The sequence below is a fragment of the Cibotium barometz genome, chromosome 4, assembly GCF_041138505.1.
Source record: "Cibotium barometz isolate CiBa-2024 chromosome 4, ASM4113850v1, whole genome shotgun sequence".
NCBI classification, from domain to species: Eukaryota; Viridiplantae; Streptophyta; class Polypodiopsida; order Cyatheales; family Cibotiaceae; genus Cibotium; species Cibotium barometz.
This window is the reverse complement of record NC_141049.1, coordinates 12,509,602-12,528,534: the sequence shown is the minus strand read 5'-3', so window position 1 is coordinate 12,528,534 and position 18,933 is coordinate 12,509,602. Positions and strand designations below refer to the sequence as shown.

The following is an 18,933-nucleotide window of genomic DNA, read 5'->3' as shown; positions in this document are numbered from 1 at the left end:
GCAATGCACATAGCAAATGTCAAGGAAGCATGGGGTACGCTTGCACAAATTTATCATTTCTGAGGTGCACAAAGAAAGAAATATAGATTGAAAAAGTATTATTTAAGTCAAGCTAAGCTACTTACTTGAAAAATAGGTAATAAAGTATTACCAAAGCCTAGGAACACCACACTAAGCTGCTTACTTGGTTTCACAGATTAAAGGAAAATTTGAAACACTTTGCTAGGGGCAAATAAAAAGCTACGTAAAATAGTATATGTAAAGTGCATCACTAAGTATAAAATGTCAAGTTCTAGCTTTGCTTGAAGACTTCAAATTTTTAATATATGAATTTGATTAGTGGTTCAAGGCAAACCAAAGTGACTATTAAATGCAGCTGTGCCATATGCCAAAATTAGAATATAAGTCAAATTTTCTAATGAGACAGACCATTAGTGCTTAAATAATGGAAGTTCTCCAAGTATATACTACCGAGGGCTAGATTTAAAAACAAAATTCTAGACGCTCCTTTGTGACAATATATATTCCAGAAAAAAAAATCATTTACACTGATTACAAATTTGTCAATACTTCCAATGTTTTTGGTTCCAACACAAAGGCTTAAGCACTGCAGGGGGTACTAGTGGTTGTTCAGGCATTGAAGTGTCGTATATATGTACAATAAAAACACCCTCAAATTAGATGCCTTTTAGGTACAGTACGCCCACTTCTGCTGATCCCACTGTCAGGATACACACATGAAGGCTGACCTCTCTGTGCTGCTAGTTCATAAACTTGTATTAGAATGGGACCAGGGACAGGAGAAGCCGAATGCTTCCGTCGATGCTCCCCCTGCTACACATCACAGCAATTAAGTCAGAAGATTTTTAGCTGAATTGAGACTCGACTACCAGGAACGTCATTGCAATCGTAGAATTTCAGGTTGCCCAGCACATCTTCCTCTAAGATGAACAAGATAATATTATTGATTACTGAGTCTAGCACCATATCTGAAAACAGTTATGAAAAAAGATAGAAAATGAAGTATAGCCTCCTCCAGAGAGCCATGCCCTTTTTCAATATTGATTCGTACAGATGTATTGCAAACTCATTGACTGCATCTCGAGGCCAAGTGTTGATCCCGAGTGGCTAAAAAAAAGAATACCAGACTCAATGTTTGTTGACACATATCCAACTTGCAGTCACCATTCCAGGATTGTAAAAGTGTTTTGGATGACCAAGGCATGCAAGGGCTAACTCAGGAGTTCTGTAATGTTGGGTACAGAAGACCTGAAGGGTCTATGAGACCCAAAAAAGTGTTGCAGTAGTTCCATGAAGTAATTGAGTCATGGAAAACAAAAAAAACAAAACTTGCTACCTACACAATGGTATTCACGCAAGGGTACAAGATAATCATGTGCTTACAAGGTGATCATGTGCAAGTACAAGCTAATAGCTGGCAAATAAAAGAAACGCCATATCACCAATTAGCAATTTATATTGTCGTCTTACAGAAGACCACATCCAAAGTGTCTCTATTGTGCACAATAGTATTAAAGAAGAAAACTTATTAGAAATTGAAAAACTGACTCATTGAAACTTAATTTTACAGTGCCTGGCTAAGAAGGCGACGAATCATGGGAAGCATGTTACAGGCCACCTATTGCAGGTGTGAAAAGAACACACCTGTCCCTATCTGCCCGTCTTCCTCGGAAATGAGAACTCCGGATCGGCAATGAATCATTGCACATCTGGATTGCTACGTATGATAAGAGCCACTACCTACCTCTGTCTGCCTGTTTGAGGACATAAAGTGCGAGTTCTCAAACATCAAGTCTCTAGTATCTGACAACATCATCATCGCTGACCCCTAAGATGGGGATGCAGCTTTGGTGAAGGTCTCCACAGGGTGCACCCTTACTGTCTCATGAGACGCGTTAGGGCTTGTCCGTTTCCCCAGGCTAGAAGCTTCCCAGCCTTCTATTCAAAACCTCAGTAACATGGTGTTTATGTGGCTGCTTAGTATTTCTTTTGGCTTTCAACAAACTACCCCAACACACTCTCATTTACAGAAGAAAGAGGCCCAAGCATCGCTGGTCTTTATATTATATAAAATTATGGAGATTGTGACTCCCGTTACACAGTTGAGTTGGTTGAGACTTCCAAGTCCCAAGGTGGAAGTGCCGGGTTCGAGTCCCACTTCCTACAGCCGGGGGAGGGGGCAGGGACAGAACCCACCTATGGGTGTGCGTAAGATTGTTATAACGCTAGGGAAATGATAGGACAGCAAGTTTAGGCTGTAGACGCCTTTTTTGTTTGATAAGGGGTTAGGTTGTAGGTAGTTTTCATTTACAGTGCGTTTACTGTTGTGTTTTCTTAGTGGTTGTGGGATTTAATGAGAGCATGCCTTGTGTATTGGAACTGCTCATTTATCCCTTAACCAATAGGGTTGATGTATGTACATAAACAGGACCTCAGTTGTACATCAGGACATTTGTTAATTAATATCACACATTTCCATGTTGGACTCTTCATTTGTACATTTCCACTTCTCTGTGCATAAATACAAAGGACGATTCTAACTCTACTAACCAGCTTACTCATGTGCTGATCTGAACAAATTCTCTAAGAAAGATTCTTTTTCCTTTTTTTCTCTGCTCTGCTTGCGTTGTTTCTGTTAATTTGGTTGTTTCTGCTCTTTTTAGTAGTAGTTACAGTTATTAGTAGAAATAACCTTACAGTTATTAGTAGAAATAACCTTGGCCCCACATAGAGCCACTCCCCCTGCTTCTTCAATGATATCAGCCACCTCATCATTGTGTTAAGATAGCCCTGCTTTTCCCCCATGTTGTTGAAGTATTCCCTCCTGGAGTTGTAACTCATCCAATGACCCGCTTATTGCAGTCCAAATAGGATCCGGAGGAGAACCCAATTTTCAAAGCCTGTCAAAAAGCTTTCGATGTGGGACTGTATACAAATCCTTCCCAAAATCCACAAACAAAGAGAGAATATGATTCAAAGTGAATAGCTGCATCTGAAGCTAGCTTGGCTTGTACCTTGCATATTGTGTCCCTCTATGAAAGTGCTGAACCAAGATTCGAGAACAGAAGCATAGATTTTGGTGATAGTATGACTTACTATGATTTCCTTGTAATCACAGGTCCTTGCTTTGTGGATAGGGTAACGGTATTGCCCTTAAATCATACTTGCATGCAATGGAAATGACAACGAAACAGATGATGTCTTTGCAACGGAAATGGCTTGGAACTAGGAAATGGAAACGGCCAGGAAACGGCATGCCTTTAACATTATATAGTAGATGTAAATAGAAATGATGAAAAACGCTAAGAGAAATAGAGGAGAAAGTTGGGATACATCGTAATCTAAAAGAGAGAACAAGAAAAATCAAAACTTACCAAGGGAAAATTGTCTGGGAAATTCTCTAGTGAGACTAGGAAATAGAAAATGGAAATGGAACTCCTCAAAAACAATTTTGAAGACACCATCGATCGGGGGATATCTCTACTTTGTGACTTTTATTGATGACTTCTCCAAACATACCTGGGTATATCTGTTGAAAGAAAAGTCAAACGTTTTTACATGCTTTAGATACTTTGTTTCTATGGCTGAAAATGTGTTTCCATGTAAAGTTGACACACCCTTTGAACAGATCAAAGGGGGGAGTATATGTCAAAGGAGCTTCATGCAAATATGGCTGAAAGCCACATAAAGCATCAATGCATAGTGCCTTCTTACACACCTCAGCGAAATGGTGTGGCTGAGAGGAAGAACAAATCTCTCATGGAGATGACACATTGCATGGTTAAAGGCTAAGATTTGCCTCATGTTTTTTGGTTGGAGGTATATATGTGTGTCACTTATGTGCTAAACAAATGCCCTACCAAGACCTTGCAGACAATTACCCCTTGTGAAGCTTCGAATGATAGGAAGCCCGCAGCGGTTCATTTGTGTGTTTTTGTTTGTCTTTCTTATGCACTTGTGCCTGAGTAACAACGCAATAAGCTAAATGATATGGTGGCAAAATGCATTTTTGTGGGATACAACTAGAAAGCAAAGAGTATAGACTCTCCCATCCAGCCACAAGGCGGATTTTGGTGAGTAGAGATGTTGTCTTTGTTGAGAATTGACATCTTTGATACACTCCTACCTTTGTACAATGCCGGGCAGCCATATGTGGAGCAAATGAATGCTCAACAAGGTGCTGCAAATCAACCCATACATGCTGAAAATCAGCTCGAATTTCAATCCACAGATCAAACTATTGATGAGCAAAGGACAACCATACATGCATCCAAACGTATGCCAAAGTGGCTAGTGCAAACATTGCGGGATAGCAAACTAGCTACTCCTTTTCCTACCAAAACAAGTGCAGCTTCTTATTATGCATCTTATTCTTTTGTGAATCATGCTCTCATTGCCAGTATATGGAATGAAGAGAAACCTGTTTTCTTTGAGAAAGCACAGGAAAATAATCATTGGATGCAGGCCATGCACAATGAGTATGACACAATCCTAAAAAACGACACTTAGTACTTGGTAGATTTGCCTTACTAAAAAAAGGCCATTGGTACAAAGTGGGTTTATAAGCTTAAGTAATGGTAGTGTTGACCGCTACAAGGCAAGGCTTGTTACAAAGGGTTAAGCTCAGAAGAAGGTATAGATTATGTTGAGACCTTTGCACTTACATCTCGTATGACTACAATCAAGTGTATTATTGCATTGGCAGCACATCAAGGTTGGAATGTACATCAGTTGGATATGAAGACTACCTTCTTGAATGGTGATTTACATGAAGTTTATGAATCTTAGCCTCGTGGTTTTGTTGAGAAGGGACATGAATCTAAAGTATGCTAGTTAAAAAAAGCTTTCTATAGCCTTAAGCAAGCTCCAAAAGCATGGTATAAGAAGATAAATGCATACTTGGTTGCAAATAGTTTTTGCAATAGTCCAACTCAGAGTCCTCTCTATGTAAAGAGGAGTAAAGATTGTTTTTTGGTCATTGTTTTCGGCATGTTGCTCAAAGGCCCTAATGAGGAGAAAATTTCAAACTTCAAGGTTGAATTACATGTGTCATTTGAGATGACATATTTAGGCTTGTTGCTTCTTAAAAGTTATCTGCAACTTTAAGCTTCAAGCTATATATCCAAGATATAATCATGTCTTATCAAGTGGACGAGACCAGACAATCAAAAATCCTGAAGGATCGTCCATGGGTGCCATAGGTGAAGGGACTGAGGGATTTGGGGATGTTGTCTCTTTGGGTGTTATGTACCTAGCACTAACCCTTGTAGTTAGGAACTAATCAATAGGATTAGAGAGCCCTGGGATTAGGGAAAGCAGGCGAATTCAAGATGCTAGGGTTTAGATTTAATAAAACCAAGGTTATTGGCTATTTATGATTGGATTGGTATTTATAGCAGCAATAAGCACTATATAAGTGAGTCTTGGATTATTATCGATTCGTCATGGTCTAGACCTATACCAAGAGGCTTACTCTTGCCATGGAGGATCAAAGTAGGCTATACTAATCATGTTTAAGAGACATAACCAAAAGATTAAACAAGTGATTGACACCACGTGAGCATTAAGCATAAATAAGATGTGGTTATATCTTAAAGTCCCAAAGAACTCTAAGACGGTGAGGATTGGCAAGCATTACAAGTTATCTTCTCGATGTTGTGGTCCTTACCAAATCGCAAAGAAGATTAGTGATGTAGCTTACCGGTTAGCACTACCTCTTACAATCAAGATTCACAATATGTTTCATTAAGTCATTTAAAGGAACATCTAGTTCAACGGGATGAGATTGTACCAATAGAGGAGATCACTAATCTCAAGGACATGACAAGGTATATTACAATGGGACCTGAGTTGGTTCTAGATCAATGTACTAGATGGTCTCGGCATACCATCTATTCAGAGTACTTAATCATGGTCTAAGGTTGAGGCTACATGGGAATCAGTGCGTAGTCTAAAGAGTCACTTTCCCAGATTTATTGCTCAGGACATCAACGGTTCTTGAGGAGGGAAGTATGTTATGTCCCAAGGCTAACCAAGGTTAAGACCGTCATGTTAGGTTAACCATAGCCTATGGGTAAGGCAACCGCCCACACAAGCCTCTTGCCCAAGAGCAACCACAACAGCTCCCTCCAGAAGACACAATCCCTAATCCCCAATCCACCCAAGAAGAATCAGTCACATGGGACACGAAATGGGAACGGGGAACGGGGACTAAAAAGATTGAGAATGGCCATTCCCTGTGACTATAGAGTGACATGGGACGGGAATGGGAACGGGAAGATGCTGCCATCCCCAACATTCCCAAGTCTAAAAATGCCCATTCCCTGTGACTATGGGAAGAATATCTTATCAGCTTTGGAAGTGATATGTTTGAGCCACAGGACTTATTTCAACTTCTTGTCAAGATATCCACCATCGGCTCTCAACAAGATGAAGAGAATAACCTTTTGCTTCTGCCACGACTCCAAAGCCCCCTCCAAAAGAAGCCCGCATGACTCTAGAACTAAGGTGATTCATGGGGTATCTTCATGAGGACACAATTCGAAGCACTATGCTGTATCAATCGACCAACCTTGATTGCGTAATCAAAGGAAAGAGTGGCCTGTAAAGGCCTCTGCCTATCAATCCAACCCCACTCACACAAAGCTTCTCTCTCTTTCACCTGCTCAGCCTCTCAATCCTCTAATCTGCTGTCTATGGGCATATGAATAAGGCATGCTTGTAATTTAGCATCATAATTCCGATTCTTGAAGTATTTGAATAGAAACTAACTAAATAATTGCATGACATTCCAATTCTACCAATTTTGGAGCACTTGAATTAAAGAGATGGAGAGGTCATTATTTGTTTATGTTCTAGAGTCATCCAGAACCTATTTGTTTATAGACCTATTACAGGAGGAATGGCCTACTATGGCAGTTGATAATGCAACTACTACCACTAATGATGAAGGAGATTGCTGATGTTATATCCTTGGCATAGACCGGCTAAGGGGTAGGGTTGATACTCCATGGGTCATGCAAGGTGTAACATGTGTTGCCCTAATGAAGAGTGAGTTAATAGTCCCATAAAAGCAAGGTTATTTATAGGGACAGTGGCCTGTATACGTGAGTGGGCGTGCACATGTTGAACCAACAATGTGTAGGTCTCGATCCACTCTAGCCCACAAGGAAAATATAGAACTTATGGTCATCTGAATGATCTGGAGAAGTCACGCTCAGATGTAACTCTCCTATGCTCAACAGGCCCATGGTTGGGTTCATAAGTCCAGGAGCTTCTTTCCTTGAGTTCTTTGTGCATAAGTGCACATGTTTTTGGTGCTCTACATGCAGATCGGACCTGGTTGTTTACATAAGGGTGTTAGGCTGAATCATGAGAAGATGTTTAAAAGGCCATGCTTCTCAAAAAGTGAACAAGAAATGGAGGTAATAATTCGAGTGGCCTCCAGGCATATCCAGTTCGTCAAACATATGGTTCAAGCAAAGATAGAGCCATTCTTTCTTTTGTACAACAAACTGAAGTGGCCTTTGGTGATAGTCAAGCAAAAATAGAGCCATTCTTTCATCTGCTGAAAAATTGAAGCCAAACTCCAAGTGTAGCCACACAAATGAAGGTTGTGCCCAGTTATTGGTAGATGGCAGAGAAACTAGAAGGTAGAACTGCCCTAGATCTAAAAAACATTTCAGCTCTCATTTGTGACTTTCAATTTTGAAGGAGATCTTCATTGATTTTTTTATTTTTATTTGCGTCCATCAACAAGACCATACCACCAAGTTCTTAAAAATATACTAAAGATGAGACTTTCCAATAAAGGCAAGGAAAAAGGTTGAAATTTTAGACTACCTGTGACATCATCTTATAATGTGTGTTACTAGCTCTTACAAGATTCCGCCATTTATCCTACACATACAACAGTACATACATCAATGTCAATGAACACCTGCCAACAAGAGCATTGCAGCAAGAGCAAGTAGTGCTGAGACTTAGAAAAATGGTTCCCCACTTCAAAAATAAGCTGAAATTGTACAATTGATAAGGCAAAAGAAATATGAGAGATGCCAATAATAGCATTTAAGACAAGCCAACAGAAGCTGAAGATTTAAAAAGAGTCTGGGGCAGCATGCAAACTAAAACATATGTGCTTGCGTGCCTGGACGCGTGCACACACACACACACACACACACACACACAGACCTTTAGATCAGTAGATGAACGATAAACACAATTTGAGAAGGAAAACTTCTTGATATCTGCCCACTTTCCTACTCCACAGTGAGTTACACCCTCCAAAAGCTTCATCACTTCCCGAAGCGTCCAAGGATGATGATGCTTTTTTTGACTTCCACCTTTCCCACTAAGGATTGTATCTGTGTCAGCTTCTGAAGACTTCAAATCAGGAAGGTTGGAAATCGGCTCATCATTATGTTTTGGAGGTGGTATCGATGATTCTGATGCAACATCCTGGTAAAAAAATGTGGCATTATCAGTCAAGTGCAAATCTCTCTCTCTCTCTCTCTCTCTCTCTCTCTCTCTCTCTATATATATATATATATATATATATATATATATATATATATATAATGATGATGATGATGATGATGATGATGATGATGATGATGGTCCCACTTTGTATCATATGGCTTGGATTTGACATTCCCAGCTCATAGCTCTCGTCTTTGTTTTCTTTTGTACCATGATGAGATTACATGGACACTATTGTATCACTTTTGCTCTCATAGACCCACTGGGCCTTTTGAAGACGTTTAATATAACTCTCTCTCTCTCTCTCTCTCTCTCTCTCTCTCTCTCTCTCTCACACACATCATTTGGCACAGAGAAAGAAGTGCAAGCCACACATCTTGGAGGCACAGAACGCCGGAAAATGGGCAGTATACAGGGACGGGAGGCTTATTATCACAGAGAGACGTGCCAAATGATGGCACGCGGACCTATGATACCAGTCTTCAAATTGCAATCTGGAATTGCAATGGGGGCCTGAGACTAGATGCAGGATTATTTGAGCAGACTTTCACGGACTGGGATATAGTCTTGTATACAGAGACAGACCAGTGCCAGGGGAGTATGCTACCCGGAGTAGCAGGATACAAGTGGGAATCGGTCCATTGCCCCCAGCCACACATCACTGGAGGGACCAGGGGATCTAGAGGTCTAGCTATGCTCTACAGACAGGAGCTCCGTAATATGATACAGATGCTTAGACGGGATGAGAAGGCACAGTACATGTGGATCAGGGTCAGGACAGAGGATGCCTGTGACATATATTGCAGTTTGTTACTTCAGCCAAATCCCTACATGCATCCCGAGAACACTAACCATACCAGGCCCTTTACAGTGACATACCTGAGTTCTCCAGGATAGGAGACATCCTTCTTACAGGGGACTCAATGCTCAGACTGCCAGTGTTCAGGTGCCCTTTTGTGTGACAAAGGACCCCATGTACCAGGAGGTTGATATTGAGGAAACTGATCTTAGCCGAACTTCAGCACATATGGCACCATGCACAACATATGGAGATTAGTAGATTACCTACTCGAGTTGGGGGGAGCTCATGCCATATTTAATAGCATGGCTCCTTGGCCACACTCAAGAGCATTCAAATGTTACCCTAAGAGACATGGATCTAGTACGGTGGACTATCTCATGGGCTCAATCTCACTAATACCTCTCATTTGGAGTTGCAGCTGCTCATGCATACCTGGCCTTCCCTCTCACCTGCAGATACACCACTCAGCCATCCACCATACCCTATCCCCGCTACCCAAAGTACCACTTCAACAAAGAAACCTCACCCGTGTATTCCGATCACCTCTACCGCAGCCTCTTCGACCTAGATCCACATGGTCCCATGGATGACTTTACAACCCAACTAACCGACAAACTCCTCCAGCATCCATAGCTTTCCCTCATACCTGAGCCACCTCCAAGCCACCCTGCAGAAACGTCCCAACAAAATAATTTGTACGATGAGGAATGCTGAGAGACCCGAACCTACCTCCACCGCTAGGTAGCCCAAGGCTCCACCACACCAACAGGCCCCCATTGCTTCCCGTCGCCTCGTGCGAAAGAAAAAGCGAGCCTACCTAGCCAAGCTTGAACACATTATATCAATTGTAATGCAAGGGCATGTGAAAGTGACAAAATTGAAAAACTACTTGTAGCAAACCCACTTAATCAACAATCACAAATAATGAAAGAAAGTAGGTTTCAGAGAAAAGAGAAATGAGACCTCACTAAGAGGGGAACAGGCCCCTCTCCCTTTGCAGGAATTTATCGGATCAAACCACGGGCACAAAGTGCCTGAATCTTTACAATAGATGAGAAATGCCTTATCCAAATGAAGAGAGAGTGCTCCAATTTATAGGTTTGAGACTTCAATGCTCTAGAATGGAAAGAGTAAGCTCCAAATGACAAGTGGCTACTTCAATTGACAAGTGTTAAGCTAATTTGACACGTGTTAAGCTAAATTGACAAGTGTAAGGTGAAATGACGAGTGTAGGGACACTTGTCTCATTCTAGATGCCACATGTCTTTAATTTAAGAGGTGATTCTTCCATAACCTTCTATGCTAAAAATATTCCAACTCATAAAGAATTTGACAAAGGTGCTTTAGTAACTCCTGAACCTTGCAAAAATCCAAAGGTTTTGATGTGAACAAAATTTCCATCAAAGTCTACCAAAAATAGCAACTCCTGGATTCTAGGAGCTGCATGCTTTAGGTCTAGGAAGGCTTCGTTGTAAAGATAGGCTTCGTTGTAAAGATTCACGTATTCATGGTCTGTTCAAATGATTTGAGCATCTGGTTTCACCTTCAAAACCACTCATCACTCATCTAGGCATTCTGGTCAATTTGACCACCCGAGTGCCAAACCAATCATCTCGGCATCTGGTCTATGACCACCCGACTGGAAACTTTGGGCGTTCTAGCCAAATGGCCACCTGTAAATAGAAATAAGCATTCTAGCTTAATTAGCCACTCAAAAGATATACAAATCACAATTCATGCTCCATGAGTATCTGATAATTACCCACTCACATATGGAATAGTTTTAAGTAAGACAATGATCATTTTGAAGAACAAAGTAAGAGGCTGGTTACACCAACTGTTCCTGGGACATGACTCTAAGGAGGCTTGGAGGCTTTTCCAAGATCCTTGCCAACAGACCTCGATTACTTTGTCGGATACCTCAACATGGTGAGCGATGCCATTGACAGGTTGCAGAATGGCAAGGCAAAGGATCATGATGGTCTATAGCTGAGCACTTTTCACAGTGCCAAGGACATTTTGGCACCCATACTAGTCCATGTATTTATCAGGGCTCTTTGTGAGGGCTTTCCTCACAGCTGGTCATGTAACACTATCGTACCTATCCTGAAGGCAAGAGATGCTATGGATCCAAATAACTATATAACTACCATGATTGGTCACACACTGGCCAAGCTTTATGGATCTAGTTTGGAACACGAGCTGAGTCCCACAAGCCCAGCTGATGAGAAGACTACATGACATGGGAGTCCCACCGGACATGTCATGGACGATTCTCTCCCTATACAAGTCAGTGAGACGGGCTGAGTGCACGCCCCAAGGGGAGACTCAAAGATCATACACAGCACAATTGGAGTAAAGCAGGACTGCCCATTGTCCCCTACCCTCTTTGGACTCTACATTGATGTGGTGTCAGATTGGCTGGACAGACAAGGAGAGCAGGGAGCACCACTAGCAAGAGTTCTGATACCAATCCTCTTGTATGTAGATGACATAGTCCTCATCTTGGATTCACCGGAAGGGCCACACAGACATTTGGATGCTTTGCACGCCTTCTGTGAGGCATGGGACCTTACTATGAACCTTGGCAAGACCAAGGTTATGATCTTTAAGACCACACCACAGTGACCCCACTACAGCAAGCGTACGTCCGTGCGAAATTTGCCACGCCTGTACCATCTCCTTTCAGAAGAGTATGCCCGTGGCAACCTTGCCACGCCCGTACCATCTGCTTGCCATGCCCGTGTCATTTTCGCCACGCCCGTACCTTCATCATTCACAAGCGCACGTCCGTTCCTTCCTAAAGCCACGTCCGTATCTACCCCATAGTTTACATACAGAGGAGAGACAGTGGAGTATGTCACTTCATATGTGTACTTGGAATTCACTTTTGCCGATCCAGCATTCTCTATGAGGAGGGCAGCAGAAGCTAGATTGACACAAGGGTATGCAGGCCTGGGATCATTAGAGAAGAAGTGTGCTCATGTACAGTTCCAAGAACCTAGAACAAAGCTATGGCGATTTGACATAGTCGTCACTCCTACACTATTATATGGGGATGCCATTTGGGGGCCAAGCTCATATCACAAGAGAAGGAAGAAGGAAAAATAACCCAATGACATAGAAATAGAGGGTGAGGAGGAGCTCACAGAAACAGAAATGGAGGGTGGGGAAGAGCCCACATTCCTAGAGACTGAGGATGTATGGAGACACCTCTTGTGATGATGATCTCACGGATGATCAGAACAAGCCATCTGTGCCACATGAGATAGATTATGGGACCTCCCTCTACACAAATATCCTCGCTTAGCTTTTGTGTCCTCTAGACACGAATACACAGTGTTGGTATGCACAAGTGGTTACATGGTTTGGACTTCATGGCATGCAGACGGATGCTTTGCCGCCATTTCAGTATATTATAGAGGCCCCCACCTATGACCTCAGCCACACAAAGCGGAACAGAGCGATTTGGCCGGATATTGACACTTGGCAGTCACCCACACAACCACTGGCGCTATGCTGGCCCACCTACATGTCCGGTAGGCCCTGCACCCGCCTTTCCACACCCACCATTGCTCAGGCCCCCAAGGCAGCAACATAACTCTCTCTCTCTCTCCTCAATCTCGAGGAATGGCCCCGATGCACCCGCCTTTCCACACCCACCATTGCTCAGGCCCCCAAGGCAGCAACATAACTCTCTCTCTCTCTCCTCAATCTGAGGAATGGCCCCGAGTCTCCAAGAGAAACTCGAGGCCCTCGAGACGGCAATGAAGGCACTAATCAAGGAGAATAAGAAGACATCCGATTCCAACCTCAATGAGGTGGAGAACAAACTACACCGGCACATCATGGCCCTCGAAGCACGGGTCACGGACCTTGAACAAGAGAACACAGCACTCAAGGAGGAGGTGAGTGCATTGAAAGTGGAACTGGTAGCCGTCAAGAACACCGAGAAGGAAGAAGGGGAGATCAATGAGAACACTCTCATGGCCATCAAAGAAGAGATCTCCAAGGAGATCACAAAGGACATGGAGGGAAAACTCGAAGCCATGCAGAGCCCTATACTCACGGCTCCGCATACAGAGAGCCTTGGGAGCCATCACAGAGCAGAAGTCGAGGAGAGAGATGAGGAGACTTACTCGCCGCAGAAGGCGGGCCTTCGCAGAGATACAGGAGCTAGAGATCTTAGAGATAGCCCTATCTCATGGCGGCACTTCAGAGAGCCCCGGACACCGACACCCATGGCAGACCCACAGACATGGCACACATATGCAGAGGGCATACCACGCCCCACAGCAGCCACCTATACCTCAGCCACAGGAGCCTCGACCTACCACAGCTAGCTTCTTTACCCACTCGATGGTAAAGGAAGCTATCCGCCGCCTACAGCATGGACGGGCCGCCGACCATATGGGCCTACAGGGTGAGCATCTCATATATGCGATAGATTCTTTGGCTCCTTTTCTTGCACACCTGTTTCACAGGGCACTAGCAGAGGGTTTGCCTGCAGAGTGGACGATGCACACCATTGTGCCGATCCACAAAACAGGGGATATGCTCGATCCGAGCAACTACAGGACGGTTATGATTGGCCACGTGTTGGCCACTCTATGGTGCAGTGTTGGAGCAAGAGCTTAGCTTATATGCTGAGCGAGCAGGTTTACGCTCATCAGGGCAGGCAGGCTTAAGGAGAGCTTTCGTTATCCCCATTGAGCTTGTCCTCTTGAGATAGCATTCCAGAGAGGTCATTATTACTGTTGGCCATGATAACACAGCAAATCTGGCACAAGTCACCACGAGTAGGCAATGCCCAACAAAATCGTTAGAATGCGGGAGATAAATAGCAAGATAATCAATGGACTGAAAGGGAACTCCTCCACCACTATACATATGCATGTCTCAAATCTACAAGTGTGCTGCATGATGATGCAAATCTGTCAAAGTGTCCACAATGGCATACATATACTGCAGCAAACCACAAATGTATACATGTGCCGTGACAAACATGATCAACTGACACCTTTAAAAGCTGCAAGTGCGCAAATCCTGGCAAAATCAAAGGTAAATTGGTCGAATGCTCCAAAAATGGGCTCAATGTAGAAAAGCCCTAACTTTTATGTAGCCAATAAGACCAAATCTGAACCGGATCTGCACCTGTAAAGTTGCTAAAGCAATTGTCACCTGTACCAAATGCTGTAATGCCCAAAAATTGGGGCAAATGTCCCAATGCCAAGCAAATGTGCCTCTAATACCAAAAAAATTCCCCTTCAATATAGTTTGGACTCCCCTTTTCTCTAGCTATCTCACAAGGATACCAACCGGGTTATCCGGTTAAATCTTCTCAGCCTCTACACCCATTGCACATGGATCACACCTCCGGAGCTCCCCACGAAGATGCACTTCTTCCTCACAATCACTGAGGATGGATTCATCCAGCAGCCGGGCTACTTGAGTGTTCACATGTCCCATGCCATGCAGATTGCGATTGGCTAGATACAGGTTTCATCCCACCGCCTCAGAGTGGAGACAGGTAGAGCTGAGCGCATCTTCAAAGCCGGGAAGCTCATATGGAGACCCAGAGAGGAGAGGATCTGCTGATTATGCCACACAGAGGTTGAGACGGAGTAGCATTACATATGCCGCTGCCCACTATACTACGAGATCCGTGGGAGGTTTCATTGTCTATTTCATGAGGGATTTGATCCACTCTCCAAGATCATTGACTTCCAGGACCAGCGTTGCCCAGGCCTCTTTCTGCTTGAGCTTTCGCAGATACAGGGACACCTTCTTGAGAGAGCTTCGTCCCCAGCCACCCCACCCCCTCCCTCGCCAGCCAACCATCACCATTTTCTTCCGGACCCAGGAGGTGGAGGACACCGATATAGTGGATCTTGTGGACCCTCCACGAGCTGCCGCGGACCTAGGAGTTACCTCAAACCGAGCCTGCGCACTCCAGCGTGCCCGACGCCCCCAGCCACGATCACCTCATCAGCTCGAGATCCAGGAAATGCTCCACTGCCATCGAGCTACCTTTGCACGTGGCATAGCTGAGGGAAACCTCTCGGCCATACTCATTAGCCCGATGCTTGATATTTTTGAGAGTGGTATACCATCTACTCGGAGCTGATGCTACTCATGTTTCTAGTATTCCATGATGAGTTTCCATGGACAGTTTTGTATCACCCCAGTGAGATAGCTATGTTTATGTTTTCTTTTTGTTTTGTTTTCCATTCCATGATGAGATATGCCATGGACATTATTGTATCACTTTAGTCTCATAGGCCTATTGGGTCTTTAGTAGACACTTAATATATCTTTCTTTCTTTCTACAGCATTGTTACAGATGGCATGAGCACCTTTGTGCCCCTTTCTATCCGTGTTGCGCACTGGTGCCCCCACCCCCCCTTGTTCGCGCCATCCACCCTTGTTGCGCCTGTTTGTGCCCACCAACCCGCGCTGCTATGGTGCACGCACTACGTACCCCCACTCTCGTTTCCCCGCATAAGGTGATATTCCGTGTTGATCAGGAGGCGAACATGGAGCACATTGAGCTTCCGTATTCCCCATTTTCCTACAATGCTCCCAACGTTTCTGTGGGAGATCTTCCCTCCGATTTCCCAACCCTCCAGAACAGCTCTCCTTGCCACATCCTCATCGAGCTCGCCGTATCGTTCGGGGTCTCTACAACCTCTGAGCTGATCTTCGCATCTACTCCACATAACTCACCGACTACATTTTTGAGCTCTCTAGTGATCGCCGCCGCCAGAGGGATCACACCCGCCAGGCCGTCGACACCATATGCAGCCTTCAGGTTCAGGTGTCCACATTAGAGCAGCGCCTACAGGACAGAGTCCAAGCTCACTCACCTCCGCTCTTCATCTTCCCATGGCACTAAGGTGGTGGTGGTATTACGCGATCCGGTGGAGCAGCAGAATCGAGAGTTGGTCTCTTTACGGGCCCAAGCAACCGAGTTGGATACCCTCCAAGCATCCCTCCGCTCTCTCCAGTTCCTTCTCTGGTGTTCCCACGTCTTCAGCCCCGCTGGTGCTAGCACTACTTCTGGAGCACCTAGCACTACTTCTGGCAGCACTTAGAAACCATACTATCATGATGGACATTTTCAGTTATTTATCTCCTTGTAAATACCATCTTTATATGATGTCATTTTTTCTGCACCATCAGCATAATGTAATCAGTGCATGCATGCATCTTTCCATAATGTAATAACCACATCGTGCATACTTTCCATATACGTAATCCTTCTCCATGCAACATACTTCTATCTTCCTCACCAACTACGGTGAGCACTCTAGTGGTGGGCGACCTGTAGCCACCAAGGGTGCCCACACAGACTATCCACCGCAACGGCATGACACTGAAACTCGCGGCAGTGCCCGGGGGCTAGGGCCTTTGACACACTTGTTGATACCATCAATGCATAATAAAACATTTAAACATAGCCACAGCCTTAACACATATCCATCATCACTTTGCATAAAACATAAAAGCGATAAAACATCCACAAATGCTGAAAATGGAGCTTGCACACGTGACACCACATAGAGGCCGGAATGGGCCGACCCCCCCCTTGGAGTATTTTATTACCCAAGGAGAATAATATCATGTACAAGCTTTGAGGGCCTTACTCTCCCCACAGGAGATGCCGGATTATCCATATACAAATGCCATAACATAGCCCAACACGAGGCAACCAAGCCAGAACATAGGCTATAGAAATGCTGAGCCAACAACATAATCCATATAACTCCGTGTGGGTACTGATTCTTCTCCAAAAACCACGGGTCTTCATGCAATAGAGCTGGTACAACTCTCCATTCAGCCCGTACAACAGGTACAATGGCCGGTACAGCCAGTACAGTGGCTGGTACAGCAGGTACAGTGGCTGATACAATCGGTACAATGGTTGGTACAGCAGGTACAGAAAGTACAAATGCTGGTTCAGCATGTATAGTGACTAGTACAGCAGGTACAGTGGTTGGTACAACAAGTTCAGAAGCTGGTACAGCCGGTACAATGGGTGGTACAGTAGGTACAAAGGCTAGTACAACAAGTACAATGGCTAGAAATCATAATAAATGATTAAATACCCTTGCCTTCAGTATTTCTTCGCGATGGAAGCCTCCAAAACAGTCCTCAACAGCCGGTATTCTTCTTGGGTAGCCTTCAAGAGAGAGAGAAAGAGAGTAGCCATCATTAGGGCAGCCTGTAACGGTGGTAGAGGCTAGTGTGCACCAAGAGAGCCTCTATTAATGAAGAGAGAGGGCTCCAATTTATAGATTTGGGCCTCCCATGAGCTAAAATGGCAAGAGAAGGCTAGAATGATAAGTGGAGAGCCACACAATAGCTGAAGTGACAAGTGTGAGGCCACTTGTCTCACTTTGATCCACTTTCTAACAAGTGTCAAGCCACTTGTCTCACTTTGGTCCACTTTCTTGCCACATGTCCCAATCTAAGAGATGGGTTCTTCCATAAACTTTATCTCTAAAAATATCTCAACTGGTAGACATTCTGTCATAGGCACTTTGCCAACTCTTGGTATCTGCTCAATTCCAAATGTAATGACGCGAACAGAATTTCCATCGGAGTTGGGCCAAAAATAGGAACTCTCCTAAATTTTAGGAGTGTGGTCCTTTGTATTCTAGGATAATCCCCCATTCCCAAAGCTTGTACTTTCCAAATATTTAGACATCCTGGAGTCCACCAGACCCCTTTCATACTGGGAAATGTCTAGGCTGGTGACATCCTCCCCAACTTCTTAAAAGTTGTCCGCAACTTTAAGCTTCAAGCCATATATTCAAGATATAATCATGTCCCATCGAGTGGGCGAGACGAGACAGTCTCAAAAATCCAATATAACTGAAGAATCCCATGTCCCAAAGAAATCGGTAAGACTAAACAAGTCTCCATAATACCAATATCAAAATCATGTCCCAAAATAAATGGACGAGAATTCTATGGAAGATATGCTAGACACATGCAAAAGAGCCAATTGTGTCTCAATCACCAATATCAATGAGATAATCATATGCCAATGAAAATCACCAACCAGGTGCTAAGACACTTAAATAAGTGCCATGCACAAGAAACTAGTGGCTCGCACAGAAACATGTGCTATGCACACAAACTTGTACCATTCAAGAGCACAAACCATGGTGACAGAAAAGCTGGTTCTCCATAGTTCTAGCAATCCTTTCTCCTAATCCCAACAGTTCCCATGTTCTCCCATACAATCCCAACTCTGATCAACAAGCATGGTGTGGAAACAATGAAACACTCACTCCACAATCGCAATACGAATCCACGTGTATGGTGGAGTGTTCATTGAATTGCCCTCTCACAATCCCAACATGAATCCACATGCATGGTAAGATGAACAATGAACAATGTGGCCTCTGTATGGGGAGATAGTGATTCTAATATGGCATAAAGATAAATAAATCCATGTCCCAAATAAATGGGCGAGACAAAACAGTCCCATAAGTCGAGATACCATAATCATGTCCCAAGTAAATGGGTGAGACAAAATAAGTCTCCTGCCAACAAGGCATCAGTCCACATGATCCTTGGCATAGACATAAGTTGCGTGCCAACCAGGCATCATGTTCACT

The 18,933-nt window shown here is 43.9% G+C and overlaps 1 protein-coding gene across 7 annotated transcripts in view; it reads right to left on the bottom strand.

The window, feature by feature from the left end:
• Nucleotides 1–508: 508 nt before the first annotated feature.
• LOC147638918 (uncharacterized) overlaps nt 509–18,933 on the bottom strand; it is a 58,754-nt gene continuing 40,329 nt past the window's right edge. For 5 of the 7 annotated variants that reach the window (XM_086785560.1, XM_086785550.1, XM_086785540.1 and 2 more), the window contains 3 exons: nt 8,215–8,481; nt 7,864–7,920; nt 509–834 (listed from right to left, as the gene is read on the bottom strand). In XM_086785560.1, the coding sequence (XP_086641686.1) occupies nt 673–834; nt 7,864–7,920; nt 8,215–8,481 (486 nt within the window). In that variant the 3' untranslated portion in view covers nt 509–672. The remainder of the gene's footprint in view (nt 835–7,863; nt 7,921–8,214; nt 8,482–18,933) is intronic. The other 2 variants (XM_086785575.1, XM_086785591.1) reach the window with 1 other exon arrangement.